Here is a 23,049-nt window from a genome sequence, read left to right as displayed (position 1 = left end):
CTCATAATCGCAGGTTTGCTTTCACATTGTAGATTTACTTCCCAAAACGTAGATTGAGTACGCAAATTTCCTACGTCACTTTTGTGTACGCAGGTTTGCAAAATGGAAATAACATCGTAGATTCAACAATTTATTGTTTTCCTTCGCTATCAACACTTAAGCGGAGAAGAGCGGCATTACTGATGCGTCATCACACAGAAACTTCCGCGTTCTCGCATAACGAAGATTTTTAGACGTTCACGCTGGGACGCGACGTACGTTTTTCATGATGATTACGCTTCAATTAGAAACTAATTATAGCGCTCCGGTCCTGTGAAATTCCGGTTTTACTCATCAGCAAATATCGATAAGGAGTTCCGTCTGTTCCGCTGTCCATAACGAACGTTACGGTAGTAACATGAAAAGTTGAACCGATCATGTAACTCGGATAGCTTTAGATAGCTTCTACACGATGTGCGAAAACTCGAGAAACAGCGTTCACGCTTCACCAGATGAACTGAAAGTAAGAAAACGAGTTAATATGACTATATAGTGTGTTAAACTGGTAGCTATAAGTGCTCTTTATTTGTTAGCCGCATTAGCCTTGTCGCTCCAGTATATAATTTATATATATATCCACATATTCATACGTTTGTCTTTAGAAGAAAATTTTCCTTAAACTTGGAAGCATCACATTTAGACCCTGTCGCAGAAATGACGCCTATCTACCAAGTGTTCTCCAAATTCAGCTCATTTTAAACCACAGACACGTCACTGATCATCGCCACACGTCAATCTGAAAGCGTGACGTGTTATACGCGAGTGTGAACTGAAAACCGTGCATGCACTCGCCTTTAGATTCAGTACCCAACCCCCCAAACGCCTATAACTTATCCCCATCAACCCTGTGTGTGTGTGTGTGTGTAAAGAGAGAGAGAAAGAGAGAGAGAGAGAGAGAGAGAGAGAGAGAGAGAGAGAGAATAAAGTAGTGCCGGCTCACGGATACAGAAGAAAACCTGGAGTGGAGTTTCACATGGACTGGAGCGTGCTGATTAAAGTGACGTGAAAAAATCTAAATATATCTGAATAGGAAATGAGGCGGAAGTTTTACACCACAGCGCTGCTGAGTTCTGTACTCTGATTGGTCAGAAGGTGTTGATTAATATTCTATAACCGCAGCTCTGACAGTAACACAGGTTTATATTAATGCGCTCGTTCTAACACGTTATTGTTTCTATAGTAACAAAAAGTGCGTAATGGTTGATGGGATGACGTTTCCTCCATGGTAAAGAGACGTTTGTTTAACGTTTATGGAAAGACTCTCCAGTGTCAGCGCTTTGTAACAGTCAGAGGTAAAGCTGCATCTTTACGTTTTCTGGAGTAGTTTACGCTTTGTGGTTTTGCCATAACGAAAGAAGACAAGCTGTGTTTTTTTTTTTTTTTTTGTCGTATTAACTTCCCGAGAGAGCAGAAAGAGAGGTTGGTGAGAGAACGACTGTTTGACCTTAGCAGGTAATACGAATTCAATTACGAATCCTTGGCTCGGTTGCCATCGGAGACACAATGCCGGCTCTCCTCTAAATACCGAGAAGATGAAGAAATCAGAAACGATTATCGTCCAATTAATACCCTCGCATGCTGGACCGAGTTCAGCTTTAATCCTAAGAGCAGCTTCTGCAAATGGGCTCCTATAAATCGACCGGATGATCCATTCTGCAGAGAGCTGGAGAGGCTGAAGGCCGCGGCGGTTAATAACAGCTGTCAGACGTGAGCACTGTGTCTCACAGGAATAAAACATTTCATTTATTTAATCTTTAATCACTCCGAAATCCAACAAAGGCTATATCCTAAATGTTACTGTTTGCTAGAAGCACTTTTCAGAGTACATTCTAACGAATAAACAAATCGAAAACATGTCCCGGAAAAGAAAACGTTATCATTTAACACTACTGATGCTTATCTAGCAGCATGCTAGTTAATCAGCTAACCAGCGAATTCACAAAACATAGCGAGATACAAACGTTAAACACCAGACCGCTAGCTATAAGTTACAATTAATTCATGTTTATTTCATTAGTCATTTAACTGTTACACTTTCAGAACCAAATTTCTCTTAACACTGCTAATACTTAATAAAGTAAAACAAAATATCAACCAACAAGACTTCTTTATTAAAACGCTTCTGGTACTTTAGTGTGCTCGCTGCACTTGCGAGAATATTCAGTATAAAAAAATTTCACGTATCGTAACACGATGTTGACATTTCTCAGTACTCGCAGGTTAAATTAGCAAAGTTAGATCTGAAGTGCAACAATAGCGTAATTTTAGTCGTAGAGTTTGTTTTCTTAGTAATTTATCAAAACATTTTAGTGAAATGTTGATCGTTTTGTCTCATTTCCACAGTCACAGCTACTTGCTAGCTAGCTAAATCGTTAATCGCAGCTATTAGCCAGGTAATGCTCAGTGGATCCTCTGGATTTTCCAGTTGCCTAGCAACAGTGTTTTCTCAACTTAAACTTTTTTTCAAAATAGCTGAGTTTTTGGTATTTTAATAAGAAAATTTCATAAAAATTAGACATAAATTGAGACATTCGATGTAACTAGCTATCGTTTAATAAATAATGATAAGAAATAATGAGTCTAAACTGATTAAATTTGACCTCGTAAATGGGGATATAAATAGCTAAAGGTTTAATGACAAACAAATACGCCCAACTGATTTGAAAACAGACGAATATTAGGATTGTATGATGATGTATAAAATGATATTCACAATTTTTTGCTTAATATTGAAATTAAGATTCTGTGTTCACATATATAATACACACACAAACACACACACAGCTTTTCTAAGACATTGTGACTACATATATATATATATATTTCAATAAATGGCAGTAAAGATTTGATGTGATATTAAAAGTCTATAAAATTGTGTCTTAATATTTTAAATTGTGACTTTTTTTAAAATTACAGATTTAAATCTTTTACTTCTTTGCAGGGCTACGCTTTTAATTTTACTTTAAAAAAAAAAAAAACTTTTTAAATATAAAAAATAAAAGTACATTTACTATCGTTGACATTATATAAAGCATTTTCATACAGGATTGTTTTTAAACTAAACCCTATTGTATAGGTGAGAAATTCTTTTGCAAACGTACATATCGTGATACATATCGTGAATCGTAGAAATGCCTTCGAGAATCGTGATATTGATACGTTTGGCATACCGCTCACCTCTACAGAAATAGTTTTATCATTTTAAATGAACAGAAAACAGACTTTCCGTTCACATGATTCCTTGTTTTAGCTTGAACTCCTTAAAAAAAAAACGAAAAAAAAAAAAAACAAACACTTTTGTGTTCATTTTATCAGAAGTTAAAATATCTTTTTTTAAATACTACAAATGTGGCAAACAATTCATCACTCTTTCAAGCTTAATCACCAAAGAGCTTCCATTGCAAACAGGTTTTTCGGGAACTTAAAAAGAACATTTCAGGGAAATTTGCAAAACCTGTTCATTTCTGCATCAGCTAAATCTAGACTAAAACTAGTAATAACCAAATGACTAGAACCTGACGCACTATTATCTATTATCTTTAAAAGACTAGAACTGAAGTCAAATTAGCTGGTAAAACAAACGCTTCCATGTTTTTCTATTGATCTAAATCAATCATGTCAGACACAACAACATACATGTTATATTTGTTGTGGAAAATTTCCGGTCTGAATGTCGGCTGCAGTGAGAAAAGACCAGATTGTGGAGACAAACTTTGTCATTACAGTCGTACAGCCATGTACAATGGATATAAAAAGTCTACACACCCCCTGCCAAAACGGCAGGTTTTTGTGATGTAGAGAAATGAAACCAAGGTAAATCATGTCGACTTTTCCCACCCTCAGTGTGAAATTATAAAATCTTTTTTCAATTTTCAATGATCAATCAATTCTAGGGATAAATTAAAAAAAAAAAAAAAAAAAAAAAAAAAAAGCTACAATAACCAGGTTGCATCAGTGTGCACATCCAATTAAATAAATGAAGACGTGACTGTGTTTAGAATGAACCAATCACATTAAATCTCATGTTCAAAACTAATTATCACACAGCTGTCATCAATGAAATTATTCTGATTAAGCCCAAATAAAGACCAGCTGTTTCTGTAGGATTTTCTTGACATGTTCTTGGTTTCATCTGACTGCTGAAGCCGTGGTCCGCAAAGAGCTTACAAAGCATGTACAGGGTCCCACTGTCGAAAGACAGCAATCAGGAGAGGAGTATAAAAGCATTTCCAAAACATTATATGCACCATGGAACACCGTGAAGGCCATCATCAACAAGTGGAGCACCACAGTGACATCACCAAGAACAGGACGTCCCTCCGAAATTTACAAAAGGACAAGACAAAATCTTACCCGGGAGGCTGCCAAGAGACCTACAGCAACTTTAAAGGAGCTGCAAGAACATATGACAAGTACTGATTACTCTCCGCAATACACAAGATTGTCACAACAATCTCTTCACATGTCTGGGTTATGGGGTAGGGTGGCCAGACAAACGCACTTGTTCACAAAAAACATCCAAACTCAACTAAATCACTCCAAAACATGTGGCAAAATGTGTTATGGTTTGATGAGAACAATTCCAAAAGGTATAATAATTCCATAATTCCTGCAGGTATGTTTGCTGCAAAAAAAAAAAAAAAAAGAAAAAAGAAAAAAAAAGCACATCACCAAAAGCACACCATACCCACGATGAAGCATGGTGGTGGCAGCATCATGCTTTCGGGCTGCTTTTCTTCAGTCAGAACTGGGGCTTTTATTAAGGTGGAGGGAATCATGAATAGCTACAAATACCAGTCGACTTTAGTGCAAAACATTCCTGCTAGTAAGCTGAAGATGAAAAGGAATTTCACCTTTTTTGCACGACAATGACCCAAAGCATACGTCTAAATCAACAAAGGAACGGCTTAACCAAAAGAAGATCAATGTTTTTGAATGACTTAGGAAAAATCAGGAAAAACACTAAAATAAAAACATACCCTGTCTGTCGCATTTACGTGAGGTCACATTTGGGGAAGTGTGGTTATTGGTGTGGTGCTTGATCTATGACATCATATAAGCGTGTGAACTGAGCAAGTCAGACAGCGTTGATACCTTCGAGAGCAAGTGATTATCATACCGCACTCATTAACAAAGAAAAACAGATATGAGAAAATGGCTACACGGTGCTGCCTCTTCAGCCTCCTCCAGCTCCAGCAACTGAAGAGGAAGTAAATAATGCGCCCACTGACGCCACCTCTGAAGAGCAAGAGCCTCCACCACTGAGCAGCCATGATACACCTGCTAGCGTAAGCGACATGCGTAAAGAAGTTAACGTTAGCTGTGGAAGAGTTAGCTGCTTGGTGAGATGGATCTAAGCTCACAGCTGGCTGGTGGATTTGTTACACTAAATCCAGGAAGTGATACGTTTCCTGATGTAAAGCATGTGAAGCATGTTACGGACCTGTCACGATCGCCTATAATCCATGTAGAGTATGACGATGCGAAACAATTCTTCAGCTCACAAAAAAAAAAAAAAAAAAAAACAATCACAGCCAATCGAGGGGAACTGGACTGTACTCCACACATCTTCTTAAAGTACCACACACGCATCTGATCATAATGCTCAGAGTACTGACACGGCTTAACACTCGGTGCCTCCGCAGCACTGTGTGAGAATTCATTCTCCACGCTGAGAGACGTTTTCTCGGACCATAGAGACGCAATGCTCCACAGAAGAAAGGCCCTGCTGGTTCAGCTAGCGTTTGAGAAGAACTTGAGTGGAATGACGCCGTTCTTAAGACGTTCAGTACCAGCACTCGCTATCTTTTAAAACCATGTGGTTAATTTAATTTGATGCCAGACCTGGCTTTCTTGATTCTTCTGCAAAATACTGAATGATTTTGGGGTAAGTTTGAATTTATTCGGTAAGAGTTGAGTATATAGTCTATAGCCTATTTTCGTTTTCACCGATGCTCTCATGACGCACACAGCGCAGTCTGTGTGTGTGTGTGTGTGTGTGTGTGTGTGTGAGAGAGAGAGAGAGAGAGAGAGAGAGAGACTTTGCACACGTGTTTTGAGATCAGAGCTGCGTTGGTGCTTGTGTGTTGGCTGTTGACGGCAAACTCATTATCAAGCATAGACCGAGTTCTCGAATAGCAATTTCTCTGCCTCGAGAATCACGATACTTGAAAACGTTTGTATGCTACGTGATGTGCATCACAATATATAATTTAGCTAACACACTACATACACGCTGCATTAAAAGTTAAACCGTGTTAGATGATACTTTTACATAACGCCTACAAAAAGATTTTAACACTGAAAGGGAATTTTTTTTAAATGCTAAAAGAAAAGAAAAAAATCAAATCAGCTACTTCCATTCAGTTCCATTCGGTGTTCTAATTATTTTTTAATCACAAGAAGTTATCATAATCTATCACGATATCTACAACATTTCATACAAGCGTATTTTGATATAGTATGTGATGACATCATCATAGCCAGCTGTAAGAGCTGAGTATTGAGCGGCCCAGACAGCGAAATGAGAGAAAACATCAGAAAAGTGAAATTAAACCACAAACACATCATCAAATAAGGAATCACACACCACAACGTAACAACCTGATCAGCAGCCACGATAAACGGAGTCATAACATGTGCAAAACCACAATGAGCATGCACAGGTTGATGCTTTGATGTCAGTGTTTATTTAAAAAAAACTGAATTTTTCACATTTCTCCAGCACGGAGGACATTTTGGAAATGCTTCGTTTTCAGGTATGCGATACGGAGTTTTCTTCGTGTAGGTGGGAGAATAACAAAAACGTTTTAAATATATATCTGTATATAAGTGGACAAGTAGGCAGGACCTTAATCAGCTTCTATTTATTAATATCCCCCTCTCTTGCCTGTTGCTCCTTCAGTCAAGCGCTACAACCACACTGCTTTATCACAGAACCAGGTTTACTGCAAAAAAAAAAAAAAAAAAAAAGAGTCACTCACTTCTTCCTCTGTCTGGGTGTGGATCCAGCATCCTTTCGAGGCCGGCCTCTGGGCCGCCTGTCGTTGTGGGCGGGACTTCCTGTGGGCGTGGCCACAGATCCACCCACAGGTGGCGAGGGTCCTTTATCAGAGGAATCAAGAATCTTCTCCTCTGATGACATTCTGACAAAAAGAAAAGAAAGAATGCGGTTGAACCTTTATTCCATCGTTGTTCATATGGTTTATTATTAATATCTGATACTAGAGAAGCATATTAAGTTGTTTTCTTTTACATTTCTGGCAGGTTTTTTCCAAACCTGAGTCAGCTTGGTACATTAGTTTCAATGTGAAAGCTGTTTCTGAAGCAGGATTTAATGGGAACTGATACATCCAGCACTTAAACACAGCAGTCCACAGGTCATCTCAAGTGAACTCCTGTTTATCGAATCTGAGTCAGAAGGAAACAGAAACGTTTCTATTTTTGGGTATTTGCTGGACCAAATAATCAGAACACGCAGCACTACAGCTCTCTCCTTTGGCTCGGTTTGGCAGCTCGGCGTGTCTGAATCGATTCAGAGTCAAATCCATTCTCGTGTGAGCACATTTGGAAGCGGCACCTCAATCAGATGCTCTCGGGCCCCAGTTTGATCGCCTGAGTGTGTTCTCACCTGACCAAAGAACCACACAGCAGTGAAAAACACACCAGGGATCCAGCCAAAGGGAATAAACACTGCATGGGTCAAAGCACTTATTATTATTTGAACCTATCACTTTATTTGGAATTTTTCTGTTTTATAGCATCAGATAAAGGCATGTTTTGGTCTGCATATGAAAATGGAAAAGCTCTTCTGAGATTTTGATATATTCAGTGAACAAGACATTAAAACTCAAAAGTGAGCAGCTTCGACTGTAAGTCTTCATCCAAACCACTGATCATGGTAAAGACTCGTGGTTTATCATGGTTTTCAGCTGACTCAGGTTTGGCAAAAATAAAACCGGTTCTTCGCAATCTTTCTTAACTATGAAAAAAAAAATGTGTCACATTCATTTTGTAAAGAATTTGTGTACTCAGCAAAATTGAAATACAGAGGAACTCAGTGTATAAAAAAAAAAAAAAAAGCTACGATGAGTGAGGACTGATGATTGATGACGATGAGCTTCTTCTCCAAAAGGTGCCTGGAATTGACTCAATTCGAGTGTGAACACGTCCTGACTGAGTCACTATCAGGTGCGAGGACTAGTGGACACTACACAACTTTCAAACGCATCAGCATTTACCACATTTATTGCCTTGTTAACATTGTGGTGCTACAAAATCGACCGAGGATGGGATTCACGCTACGAAACTTCGCACGGTCCCACCAACACAAACGTCAGACCTGGGGATCATGTGACTTCAGTGAAATGGAGCTAGACGTTATGAACTTATAGATACGGTCTTCGCCATCATTCGGTGTTCTTCATCACCGATCATTTCCAGCGAATTCCAACAAACCTCATCGCTTCAGGGAAAACGTAAAACTATGATTGTGTAAAATGAACTCGCCATTTGGCGTTAAACAAAATGCCAACGATTGACAGTAAATCTGAATAAAATGTATATTGCTCCAAAACCAGAGCTGGAAGTTATGATATTACATGTTTTTTCCCCTGAATATCGGTGATATTGTCAGGCACTTGGAGTATTGGGGTGGGAGATGTGATAAAAAAAAATAAATAAATCACGATTCTCGAAGGCATTTCTACCATTTCAAATACGTATCACGATATACAGCCTTGCGAACAATTTCCTAGTAATACAGCATTAATGCAATATAAAAAAAACTGTTCAATAATATATTTGATATTTAGATTCTATTTTTTGTAGAAATTCTATTTTACAAGTACAAAATTTTACCATCACTAAGTTTGCTTCCAGTTATATGTAATTATCTTAATAAAAAACTTTAATAACAACATTCAATAAAAAATACCATGTAGTAAAAAGTGTATGACATAATTTATAATATTAGGTATATTCAAATACTTCGTAAACACCATTCCGCTGTTTCATAAACCTTAATAAATACTTGAGATACGGGAATTTTAAGATGTTGAGTCATAAATTTTAAATCCTCAACAAAGTTTCAGCTATTTTATAATATTTTAAACGCATAGTCAATAATTTTGTGTAAACCATCCAACAACTTTAGCGGTGTTGCCTGTCAATATCACATTGAAAACATTCATTCTTTTTGACCAAAAAAAAAAAATCCAAATAGAATTTCAATATAATTTCATTATTTTGTTTATAAGTACAGTGATATATAACGTTATTTTCTGCCATATCGCCAACCCATTATAACAACATCCTGAATACTTCAGTTGTTTAATATTATTTTAGACGAGATCTCACTGGTAGTACAAAAAGCAAGTCTTAGTGGTGAGCTCAAGCATATGAGGTCCAGTATACAGATTTCACAGACAAAAGATGCCAAGAAAGAGGAAAATCCATTGTTTGAGAAGACGACATTGTACAATTCTTTGCTCTAGAGATCCTAAGAACAGTCCTCAATTTTTGCAATAATTAGCAAAACAAGAAAACATTACTTTTTAAATCAGTTTTATGCTAATCCAGGCAATAATGGGAGACCGTAATCCAAAAATACACGCTCGTCATGTTCACGTCACCATTTCTGTCAACAAGGCCACGACTTCAGTGACTGGATTTGTGTTTTAATCATGATTTAAATAGCGAGAAATTCTCAGACCACGGCTGAGTTGAAAAAAGTATTTTTTCTCAAGGAAGGAATTCTTTTTGACCAATCAGAACCTCAATACCATTATTTTATATATTGCGATACTTATAGATAACATTATTTTTTGCCACATCGCCAATCCATTATAACGACATACTGAAAACTTTGACTGTTTAACAAGTTATTTTTAAAATGGGGGAAAAACTCCTATGTTGCTGATCAGAATTGAAATAAAATGACAGTAGACTCCACCTCTCTGCAAAACTAATTTCATCCAAATAAAAACCAGTACTGAAAATTATTCTCAGGCAAAATGTTAGTGGTGTCCGCCGTGTTCTCCGACCTCTCTCATCTGAGCAGTTATGGCGCTGCTTCATTAAACAGAACAACCATGACGCCTGTTTCAGCTTTGTCCAAAATGAGGAACTTCAATTACCTGTTCTCACAATGCCTTTTTGCTTTTAAATCCAGCAGGCATGAGTGCTGGGCCTGGCTAGGCAGCCTCACATGGGTTTTGAAGCGTACATTGATAAATATGGCTGAAACGTTTATTACTGAACAATCGTTCACTATCATTGCTCATCCAATTCTCTCTGGCCACCTGTGTGTGCAGCTGATGAGGCACGGTGCCAATGCGACGTTGCCTTTCTTTCCAGGAATTATGCGGGATCCCTCTCTCAGTATGAGTAAACAGTTACGCTTCACATGCTCAGATCACTCCGGGCGTGAAAACAATGGACACGCACTATCTATGATGCTACGTCAGTAGCCTATCTCACACATGTTGCAAAACAGGAGACACGGCGTGCATCGCATAATAGGACACTTACCTACAGCTAGCACTAAGGACCAACATCTCGCAAAAACAAAGAATTCTCAAAGGCTTTTGTGTGACTAGTATAAAAAGAGTCACAGATAACGCCGTGTCTCTTTGATTAGTCCTGTTCAGTGACTTTCATGACTCAGCACGCACTGAATCCCAAGAATGGTTGACAAACATTGGGAGCTTTTCATCTGCTACTCTTCATAGTGAATGTGTTGAGTGCATTAAAATTTAAAAAAAAAATAAAATAAAAAAAGACGCATTTGCCCAAGGCTTGATACATTTTTCAAGCTTCCTACGCCACTGTTCGTCACCCGAATTGAAGACGTAAGGTCTTCCAGTTATTTACTAGACGTGGATGTAACGTTCCACCAATTTGCACACCATGTAAAGCCAGGGAAGAAAAGCAAATCAGGATTTGAGACGAACTTGGAGCAGGGTGCAACCAACGGTGGCGATTCAGTTAGTGAGAAGTTAGTAAGACTCACGTTAGCGCATTTAAATCATTTGATAATAATAAGGTATAACGAATGTCATCGTTCTCATACGGAAAAGATAGTTATTTCAGTTCAGAAGTTATTCAGTGTTCAGGAACGAGAAGAGGGAAAAACTGAAGGCCTTTTGTTTAAGCACTGAACACAAAGCAAAGTGGTTCACATGAGGGGGGCATGTCCAGTCTTTGTTCATCTGACTCAGGAGCTTGGTTCTGGTGGAAAAGCATTTAAAACACAGTTAAAGTCCAGTTTCTGTGAACAAAAAAAAATATCACCATTTAACACTGGACTTTACTGCGTTTTAATAAAGAAACACACCAAAGCCGGTTGACTTCTCAAAGTACTGGGACTCAAATGGTGGTTTTTTTTTTCTTTCTTTCTTGAGACTAGCCTCTCCACTCTGAAGGAGTCAATTTTATCCTGGAAATGATTTAAGACCTTTGCTGACATGTGTGTTCACAATTTCTTTGGGCACAACAACAACAAAAAAAAAACTTATAAATAATTCCTAATAAATCCAGAATGTTTTGCTAACTGCTAGCTTAGCATCATCACCACAGGCCAACTTGGACAACGATACAGTATCAACCCGGGGGTTATTACGATTTAACACGTCAAAACCAGGCGTTTTATTTGCCCTACACGGTGTTAGTGAGGTTTTCAGACATGTTCGTGAGGACATGGTGTGAAAAACTCCTTGAAGAAGAGGAGAAAAAGGGGCGAAAACCTGAAAGAAAGAGAGGGGAAGGAGAAAATAAATAAAAACTGTCCGGTGACGTGTTAGCTAGGCTAGCTTGAAGATTGAAGGGGAAACGTGATACCTAGCAACAAAACGACTTCAAATGGTTTCAATTTGTTCGCCTGGATATGTACGCTTACCTTTTTTTAAAAACACTAGAAATGTATGTCCTTCATGTCAATAACGGTTTGAGGACATACAGCACTTTTTTTTGTTTAGTGTTTTCTGAGGAGAAGAAGAAGAAGGAGGAGGAGGAGGAGGAGGTTGAGGAGGAGAAGGGGGGTTGGGGGAATAGACCACTATGTCGACATTAAGACTCCTGGTTTGAGAAAGAAAAATCCAGTTTATACTCCAAATCTTGGTCAAATATGGAACGGTAACATCCAAATATCCGAAAAGCAATTCCCTTAATTGGAATCCCTGCTGATTTGGAGTTGTGCAGTTTTGTTTTTATTCCGCTTTATTCATCCCCACATCGCGAAATCCTTCAGGGTTTTTACATCCCTGCGCTGTTGGGCTTTTCTTCCCAACGATGCTCGGCTCCAAAAGCCGATTTTTTGCGATATATAATCCCGTGGCAGTGGCAGAAACCCTTATTTCCATGAAAAATAACAAACAAAACCATAGAAAGCGCGAGCTTCAATCCAAATTATTCCGTTTTTGAAGCTGGGCAAGCTGGCAATTTTGAACAAAAAAAAAAAAATAGACACCACTGTTTACACAGACACATCCAAAATAGATTCAATTTCCATCCAGTTTTCAAATTCAGCGCGTCCCACAATCAAAAGAAATATCTCCCAACGAATATTCCGTTCAAAAGAAATCGTGTCGTTCAAAAAAATTGCTAATAAGACACAGATATTAAAGTTGTAGCTCGCACTCCAACGGTAGCCATATTTGAGTGCAGCCGCATCACGCCTCTGTATTCTGACACCACAGCGCCGCAAAGTAGTTCCTCGGTTTCAGCGAAAAGCAGTTCGTTTTTCATGTCTGTCAACAATTATGTTATTTTCACTGATTATTTATGATAAATGATTATATATACGCTGTGCTTGTCTGGAACAACAGTAGCTGTTGAAAGAAAAAACATTTTCGCAAGAAAATAAACTGACCCTGCGGAGGGATATACTGGAACGCTCAGCAGGTGAAGCGACCTTTTTTTTTTTTTTTTTTTTTTTAACGGACGTTTGGAAGATGTGGTGCGAATCCACGGAACGGATTTATTTCCCTTTCTCCATCTGCACGAAAAGCTCGTTAAAGAGCAACACCAGGACAATTATTTAAAGGTGCAATAGCTGATTTTTTTTTACTCATTACTTGTACAAGATATGTAGAACATGATTTTTTAAAAAAAACAATGGATTAAGCCATGGCCTTCGCAAAAGTTTATGAAGTCGCTGAATAAACTCGATCATATTTATAGACACTCTAAGGATCACCTAAGTTCCTGGGGGTGGAGCTTCATGAACATGGGCGGGAATGTGGGAGTGAAGGGGCGGTCGCTCTACACTTTTCATTCTATTGATTTCCTTTCATACGAGTGCGAATGCTCTGCGAACGCTGGAGACCGGAAACACAAGCTCGTGCGAAGAAGTTTGACGTTTCACCGAGTTCCAAAGATCAAGTTTGGTGAACTCTGACCTGCTATTTAGTAGCAATAGAATTAGTGACCAATTAGTGACCAATAGAAGATTGACACGCACGTCATGGTGTGACCTCTTCAGAAAATCCAAGATGGAGGAAGCACTGATTATACCGGCGTTAGCACCATCCCATTTTACACAACACAGCTTTAACAGAATATAAAATCAACATCAAAAGAGAAGCGGCCTGGATTGCGGGGTCGCCGCACACAGCTACAGAAGGTATACTTTAACATTGAAACATGGGGTGATAGGGTGAACCCACAGCCTTGTCCTTTTCAGGTGCTTTCATCGCTGTCGCAAGAATAACAGTGCAAGCATGTCGGAATCCATGATGTGTGAATAAAAAAAAAAACAACGCCTTGGCACATGATGTCATATCTGGTTGCCGCCCATATTCACAGTGGAAGAAATTTCACATACTGAATGTCTAGTGTGAACGCCCCTAAAGCTCAAGGAGTCAAAAAAAAAGGATTCAATTGTCGAACCCACCTGGCATTTTGGCGAGGAAAAAGGCTAATCTTACATGCAACTTTAAAAAATAACAAAAAGTAACAAAAACATAACGTCTATCTATCATCTGACTTCACTTTTACGTTTTATTAAGTGTAATATTCCTTCACTGGAGAATATCTCATGAAACACTTAAGTACATGTCATCATGAACTAGGAGTACGGCTTCTTTAACAGACATCGTGTTGTAAAAAAATCTAGTAAGATTTCAATATTAAAGTTGTAGCTAGCTCTATGGAAGTATTTTCCGGACTAAATACAAACACGCCCCATAGTATAGTCCCACCCCCAACACTGATTGACAGGTTTCTGTGCAAGGCATCGGAAACGAATTTGAATCGTGACAGGCTCCATACTCACAACGCCGAGGAAGTGAAATAGCAAACGTTATAATTGCTATTGCTATTTCAATATGACAGGATCATAAATCATAAGACATGGGAAATGCAGTTGCAAATAGATTTGCGTTTCCATTTGAAATTTGGCAGACATTGTACGTTCGAGTAAACGAAAACGCAAGCAACAATACGCGATTTGCATTCTCATTTGTCACAATTTATGCGTCCACAAATAGAAAACGCAACTGCAAATACAATTTGCATATAGATTTTGAAAATACTCTGGAAAATACTTACAATTCGCACTCCAACGGTAGCTATATTTGAGTGTGGCCGCGTTACACCTCTGTATTCTCACGCCACAGCGCCGCAAAGTAGTTCCTCACTTTATACAAAAAAAACCAGGAAGGTTTTTTTTGTCTGTCAACAAATATGTTATTTTTATGGATTTATAATAAATGATAACATATACGCTATATTTGTTCATAACAACGTTAGTTATCGAGAAAGAAAAAAAAATGTTCGCAAGAAAATACTCAGCAGGTGAATCGACCATTTATTTTTACTGAAGTGTGGACAATGTTGTGCAAATCAAAGGAACAGATTTGTGTCTCGTTCTCCATCTGCACAAAAACCTTGTTAAATGTACAATTAACATTAAAACATAACGGTATTACGTCTCGCTTTGACTATATCTGACTTCACTTTTCCTTTTATTCAAATTAACGTTCCTTTTAGAGAGCATGTCCCGTGAAACTCTTCCTTACATATCATGACATCATCATGAACCAGGAATATGGATTATTTAACTGACAGATAGTTATTCTAGCTTCACACCCTCCAGTGACATATTGCTTGTAGTTTGTTTGGAAGTTTTTTTGTGGGCATGCAGGAACTGCTACTGTTTTCACTTGTGGGCGTGGCCTGGTCGTTTGTAGTAGCAATGAGAAACGATAGTAGCTAGATACAACTTCTAAAGCTGAAGTTAAACTTGCTTTGTGATGAAATCCATCCATCTATGCATTCTCTGTACCGCTTATCCTACACAGGATCGCGGGGGAGCCTGGAGCCTATCCCAGGGGACTTGGGGCACAAGGCGGGGTACAAGGCGGGGTACAAGGCGGGGTACACCCTGGACAGAGTGCCAACACATCGCAGGGAACAAACACACACATACACACACACACACACACACACACACTACGGACAATTGCCAATCAGCCTACGACGCAAGTCTTTGGACCGGGGGAGGAAACCCCCAAAGCATGGAGAGAGCAGGCAAACTCCATGCACACAGGGCAGAGGTGGGAATTGAACCCCCAACCCTGGAGGTGTGAGGCAACAGTGCTAACCCCTAAGCCTCCGTGTCCCCCTGTGATGAAGTCTGTTGTTTAAAAGCACGGATAAATAAGTAATCTTACGTACGTGGGTAGCACTTTTCTAAACCCTTACAATGGGCTTCGGAATACGCGATAAACTGAGACTGACTTACTCAAAATAAGACATAAAACAGTAAAAGTCTATAAATACAAGTACACAAAAACAAAATGGAGTGATAGAAGGTCACAGAAACACATTAAATAGGTGCAGTTACAACAAGAATGCTTAGTGTAGATGTCAATGATTTTTATAAATGCAATTTTTTTTATTTTGCTCATTAGAAGGAAGGTAAGACTTCGTAAAACACTTTCAGGTATATATAGGTGAAGAAGAACAATCACTGCTCAAAGTACTATAGGCTATCAACTTTGCATGATTTAAAGGTGCTATAATCAAATTTTTTTTATTACTCACTTGTACAAATAACCTGGAAGATATGTAGAACATGATTAAAAAAAAATAAAATAAACAATGCATTAAGCTGTGATCTTAGTGAAGATGTATTAAGTCGCGGAGAAAGCCTGTTTGGAAAACTGGCTTCCGGTCCGGAATGCTGTGTTTGTGTTTGGATACGCCTCCTGTCAATCATTTTATAGACACTCTATGGGCCATGGTAGATCATGGGGGCGGAGCTTGGTGAACATGGGCGGGAATCATTCAAATGTCAAAACTGTTACCTAGCTGACTCTTATTCGTTGAGTCACATGATCTGACTCACTGAAAAGAATCCAAGATGCATTAAATATCATGAGAAAAAGTGCTGAACGATGTTCTTCTCGCATTATTTTTCAGGTGAACACTCAATAAAAGCATAATTTTACTTCAATTAGCGCTTCAGCACAGACACACTCACTTATGCATGCACTAATTTGGAAGCACTGTCAGTTTACTGATTTAAATTTCTATTACTTTTTACACCGAATTCAGTCTTTGTTGGTATTTTCACAGGTTAATTCTTTCCACATGTATGGCTTTTATTTTCCATGTAATTTTCTCACATTATTCGTTTATTCTTTCACATGATGTTCACAATGCCACGTGTGTTTACTTGAATCCACGTGTGCAATTAAAGGGCAAAACCAAGCCAAATAAATCTACTTCTTTTATAATGTACTTTTCTATTAAACTTAATGCATTACACCTTTACATTCCACTCTCTCTTCATGGAACAGTGCATTGTTCTGTCCTGATGTTGTGGAATTTGGAAAATAATCCATGATTTTTCCTTTTCCTGATTTTCTGGAGAGCTGGGAAACGTGCATTGTATCCGTCACGATGCGTAAGTGGTGTATTTTCATCATTCCCGTGAGAAGTTAGTGGTTGTGTCTCTCGCTGATGTCACAGGGTGACGTTGATATTGCTAGCTCAGTTACAATAGCATTAATAGGAGGAAAATATTTCAGGCGATTTCACTGTTCGCTCCTAAAAATAAGACCGCAAGAGCTTCTTTTCCCAGCTAACCATTTTTCAGCGACGTTCAACATCGTAGAACATGTAAAAGTACTGGAGAAATCGGTGCTCCAGTGTCAGCGGTCTGTAACAGTCAGAGGTAAAGCTGTAACTTTACGTTTTCCGACATCTTCAGGACAGAGGAGTTTACGCTTTTTTTACGGTTTCTCAGTAACATGACAAGCTGCAGGGTTTTTTTGTCTTTCAAGAGAGAGAAAAAAGAGAGGTTGGTGAGGGAATGACAGTTTACAGCTGCTATAACATAAGCGAGAACATGAACTAATTTGTTTCCTGGACGTTCCACAACATTAAATATCATTATAAATGTATACAAAGTATGATGTCATTCTTTAATAAATAATTTGTAATTCTTGGGAAAATTGTAGTGGTATAAGACTTCTGAATATGCTGTTATAGGAAAATAATCAACTTCTGGGTGGTAATATGACTCCGCTTTATTATACCACCCTGTTGTTGATTATTTTTCTATAACAGCATGACACGGAGGGGTCTATTCCTGATTAACCACATACTCATTGTTTAAGACTTGGGACTTGACATTTGTAATTTCTAAAACAATAACTTTTACAGCAGTGCACCTTGAAGTGTGACTGATAAATTTCAGTTATGGGATGGAAATAATTCTTGATGCCTCATTAATGTCAGGTTTACACGCTGTGGTTTAGAACAGACGCCTCAAACAGGACCTAAGTGTAACTGTTAATACGGTTCACCAGGGGGCAATGTTACACCGCATGTGTTACTGAGAGATCATTTCACACGTTTTTAATCATACTATCCTTGTGAGGACGTTTAACGCTATTCTGCACTTAAATCTAACCCTAACCTTAACCTCTCAAACTATTTAAAGCTCTTTTAGTGCTTTAAATAAAAGCTGAAGGTTTCTTTTGTTAAAAAAAAAACAGCAGTTTTCCTCATGGGAACCAACAAAATGTCCCCACAAGGTTAGATATTCCTATCCTTGTGGGGATAGTTGGTCCCCAGTTCACACCAAGATATAAAAACATTCACTCACACACACACACACACACACACACACACAAGAGGATTTTCACCCTGAAGCAGTCGATTAGTTGTTTCAGCTTCGCTCACAGAACCGGGGAAAGCCAATAAGAGTCGATATGTCATGAATATTATAGCAAATAGAGAAATGTGAATTTCTCAGTAACATAACAAGCTGTTTTTTTTTTGTCTTAATAATTCAAGAGAGAGAAAAAAGAGAGGCTGTTGAGGGAACGGCTGATTATAGCTGCTATAACATAAGCGAGAAGTTGTTTCACGGACGTTCCAAAACATTAATTTGTTAAAAAATTTTGTCATGTAAAGATCTAGTACTGCATCTCGGGGAACTCAGGACTTGTATAACATTGTCTTTACTTTACAGAGAAATGTAAAGAGGATTTAATACACAATATGGGATCTGAACAAGACACAGGTAAGAGTAATGATGAGGGGGCGTGGCCAAGGCGGAGCTGAACCAGGAAGTAAACAGGAAACATGAATGATGTAGCTCTACTGAAAAAACTGAGAAAGTGAAATTTTAAGAAAGTTTATAAAGAGATGTGACAAAGAAATATATATATTTTAAAAAAATGTTCAGTTATTTTAAATCTATAATACGATTTCATCAACATTTCCAGATTCACCAGAGTCTCTCATGCTTCAAAAATAAACAGTAAGTCCACACTGTGTCTCATTCCTGGTATTCAGTGTCTTTTGGATCTCTAAATGTTGTAAAAAATAAATAAATAAATAAAAGTTTTTTCCTCATAGTATCGATATAGGAAGCTCTTCAAAATTCATATTAGTCAAGCTCAGTAAAATAAAAAATCATTTTATAATCATTTTATAAAACATTCTCTATGTTGAGAGATGTTCTTTTTTCTATTTTAAATAGTTTTTTAAATATATATATGTTTTAAAAATAGAATTTTACATGTTTCCTTTCTGATAACAGCACATGTGAGGATTATTTTGTTGAATTTTTATGGATAATTATATTATTTGGTCTTTTGTTGATTCATTTACAGCAAAAAATTAGTTACCTTTAGTACACGTAAATTTCAGCCAAAAAGTTGTGCATATATCAAGAGGGTTAAAATTTATGTTAACATTTCGATTGAAAGTGGAATGTTTGTATTAAATAGCTGTGTGAACAGAAATCAGATCTTATGTTTAGACAGTAATTTATCTCACAGCTAAACACTGGATTTGTCTTTGTTTTGGATTTGCTTTCTTGAATTATAAGTATCTACATAGTAAATCAACACTGTGTGTGTGTGTGTGTGCATAAAGGCATGTCTTATCACCCAGCAGCAGAGCTGGATGAGGCAACCCTGTGCCATAAACCTTCTTATGTGTGCTCGACCATCATCCTGTAAAAGAGCATCGTTTAAACATCCATCACTCTATTTGTTCCTCTTAATGAGAAAAAGTGGACAAGTGAAACAGACGAGAAGCGAGAGGAAGCTGGACCTCCTGTTTTCATCCACTGGACACCTTTGGTTTGTGTTCAATATCAGTAGTGCAGTAAATAATAAAATGTAATATGTAATACATGAACATGAGTACACAGCTAAATAATACAGCTTTAAGCAGCAATCTGCGGGGTCCAAGCACCTTTCACAAATAGAGCATCCTGTGGCCAGTTCTAGGCACAGAGCAAATTCAGCTTTTGTAAAAATAGCTCAGTGATAACCCTGTGAAACCCTGCTGAAACCTGATTGGCTGATGGCGGCCATGTTTTTGAAGTAATCCTGTCATCATTAGAAATCCACCTTATGTCTGTTGTAAGTGTTTTCGAAGTTTATTTGAAATGCACAGAAAGTAGATGAATAAATTACTAAATTTAATGCAATAAATCACTCATAAATGAAGAAAAAATAAGTTAAGTGTGAAGTTTTGGTCACAATGCTCTCGTTTGTGTTTTTACACAAACTTTGTGGTATCTTGGTAACGTGACAAGCAGTGGTTTTTTTGGTCGTATTAACTTCAAGATAGAGAAAAAGAGAGGCTGGTGAGGGAACAAGGACATAAAAAGTATGAAGTGTCATTCTTTTATAAATAGAAAAATTGTAATCTTTCTTAAATTGCTGTGGTATAAGAGGAATAAAACATTTGGTGTTTTTGGAAAAAAAAAAAACTATTTTGTTGTAACAATAACTCATCACACCAGCCTGTTGTTGATTATTTTTCTAAAACAACATGACATACAGTGTTTTATTTCTTACATAGCTACCATTATCTAGTGTAAACAGTACTAATCTCTTACTAATCTTTAAATGAGTGGAAGCAGTTCAATTAAATAAAACAAGATTTTACACAAAATGTTTATTCAGTCAGTTTTCTCCATTTGGGATTTGGTCATCTGTTAGAAAGTTTGACTTAAATTTGACAATATAATTTTGATATTGTTGTAAATTACATCACAATATGCTTCTCTGAGATGTCGTGTACACCATGATATCTTCTGGTTCAAATTTTTTAAAAATAATTACACACTAACTGAAAGCAACTGATGTGATGTTAAAAGTTTGTAATGAATCATTTAAATTATAAAATGTTAACCCCCAGGGATGGGGGTTCAAATCCCACCTCCACCCTGTGTGTATGGAGTTTGCATGTTCTCCTGGTGTATCGGGGGTTTCGTAGGGGTACTCCGGTTTCCTCCCCCAGTGCAAAGACATACACTGTAGACTGATTGGCATTACAAATTGTCCGTAGTGTGTGAATGGGTGTGTGTGCAATTGTGCCCTGTAATGGGTTGGTACCCTGTCCAGGGTGTACCCCGCCATGTGCCCCAAGTCCCCTGGGATAGACTCCAGGCTCCCCCGCAACCCTGTGTAGGATAAGAGGTACGGAAAATGGATGGATGTAAAAAAAAAACAAAAATAAATAATTTGGTAGATTAAACAAATATCATATTACAAAACTACACTGCTGTATTGCTGAGAAATTGTTCCTAAAATTGTGGTGCATATCCTGTATAGTAGAAATGCCTTCGACAATCACCATGTGATAATCACATGAGCTGTTGAAAATGAGAAATGAATTCATTTATAGGTTCTGCAGTGCTTACAGTCACCTTGAAAGTCAAAATGAACAAGTGTAATGTGAGGATCAGGTTCAGAGTGTGTTCAGAGTGTGTGTGCTCGGGCTTTAGAGAGAAGATGAAACATGAGAACACGGGTGTCTTATCTTCCCGCTCTGCTCTGTGTTCGACACGGATCCATCACCCCGAGCATAGCTACCTGTTACACTCAGTTCTGCTCACTGATTTCATTATACAGTGAGGTATAAATGTATGAGACCAAATGTATGAGACCACATTGAAAATCTGGGAATTTTGTTTTATTTAACTAAAACAAAAATTTTAAAAAAGTTTTTGAAACATGAAAAAATTCATACAAAAGGAAATATTTTGTATAGCTACCTGTTACACTCAGTTCTGCTCACTGATTTCATTATACAGTGAGGTCCAAATGTATGAGAACACATTGAAAATCTGGGAATTTGTTTTATTTAACTAAAACAAAAATTTAAAAAAGTTTTTGAAATGTGAAAAAATTCAAACAACAGGAAATATTTAATATAGCTACCTGTTACACTCAGTTCTGCTCACTGATTTCATTATACAGCGAGGTCCAAATGTGTGAGACCATTTGGGAATTTTATTTTATTTAAATAAAACAAAAATTTTAAAAAAAATTTGAAATGTGAAAAAATTCAAACAAAAGGAAATATTTAATATTCAGGATTCTGTGCTATTTCTAGGTCACTATTTAAACTGAAGCAAATTTGCCATAACTCCTTTGTACAGAAGATTTTGCTCGAGTTGTATCTCTTCCTTTGAAGCATGCGTTCAGACAATGCTCACATGAATTTGATCTAACGTCAGATTTTTTACGTGAGCGTGTGGAGCTGGAGTGCACACTGTCGTTAAAGCAATGCAGGAACGGACCGATTACTGAAAATTCCTGTAAATATTTCTAAGATTCTACACAATATGTTAAAAAACGAACATAGAGGAGAAACATTTCTAAAACACCTCATCCGACGTTAAACATGAGGAACTGGATTTAAGTGCTGAGTGTTTCTATTTAAGCTCCATGAACAGATCACAATTTTAACAGTGGAAAAATTATATACATAAAAATATAGCGAAACACTCACAAAGAACAAGAAACAGAACATTCCTAACATTAACACACTTCCTTTCCTTCTCCGTATTCTTCTCTTCCCATCAGAGTTTTTTTTTTTTTTTTTTTTTTTTTTTAAACAAAGTCTAATCTGGCCTTTCTGTTCCTGAGTGCTACCAGTGGTTTGCATCTTGAAGTAAACCCTCTGTAATTATTTTCATGTAGGAGTCTCTTGATTTTAGACTTTGACAATGGTATGTCTACCTCCTCCAGAGTGTTCTTGACTTGGCTAGATGTTGTGAAGGGGTTTTTCTTCAACAAGGAAAGAATTCTGCGATCATCCACTTTAGCTGTCTTCCGTGGTCTTCCAGGCCTTTTGGTTTTTTAAGAATGTACCAAATTGGTGATTTGGCCCTCCTAAAGTTTCTGCTATCTCTCTGATAGGTCTGTTTTGTTTTTTAAGCCTAATGATGGCCTCCTTCACTTGCATCCACACCTCTTTGGACGGCATATTAAGAGTTCCCATGAACACCTCCTAAATGCAAATTCAACTCTTGGAATCAATTCCAGATTAATTCCTTAATTTTTCATAAAATTATGAGGAAACAGACCACACCTGGCCATGAAGCTGCTTATCAGTCAAATGTTCAATTACTTTTGAGCCTGTGAAAATGGAGGGACTGTAAAAAATGGCTGTAATTCCTAAACGGTCAATTAAAGCAGTCAATTATTCTTGACTGCTTTATTTCAAATCCATTGTGGTGGTGTACAG

At 37.6% G+C, this 23,049-nt stretch overlaps 1 protein-coding gene across 8 annotated transcripts in view; it reads right to left on the bottom strand.

Annotated features, from left to right (window-relative positions):
* Nucleotides 1-12,700, bottom strand: part of kmt2cb (lysine (K)-specific methyltransferase 2Cb) — an 81,210-nt gene extending 68,510 nt beyond the window's left edge. For all 8 annotated transcript variants that reach the window (XM_034304019.2, XM_034304023.2, XM_034304022.2 and 5 more), the window contains exons 1-2: nt 11,936-12,700; nt 7,023-7,184 (exon numbers count right to left, since the gene is read on the bottom strand). In XM_034304019.2, the coding sequence (XP_034159910.2) occupies nt 7,023-7,183 (161 nt within the window). In that variant the 5' untranslated portion in view covers nt 7,184; nt 11,936-12,700. The remainder of the gene's footprint in view (nt 1-7,022; nt 7,185-11,935) is intronic.
* Between the last annotated feature and the right edge of the window lie 10,349 nt (nt 12,701-23,049).

Source organism: Pangasianodon hypophthalmus, chromosome 4 (assembly GCF_027358585.1).
Source record: "Pangasianodon hypophthalmus isolate fPanHyp1 chromosome 4, fPanHyp1.pri, whole genome shotgun sequence".
In the NCBI taxonomy this organism is placed as follows: Eukaryota; Metazoa; Chordata; class Actinopteri; order Siluriformes; family Pangasiidae; genus Pangasianodon; species Pangasianodon hypophthalmus.
Note: the sequence above shows the minus strand (reverse complement) of the source record. Positions and strands in the feature narration are given on the sequence as shown.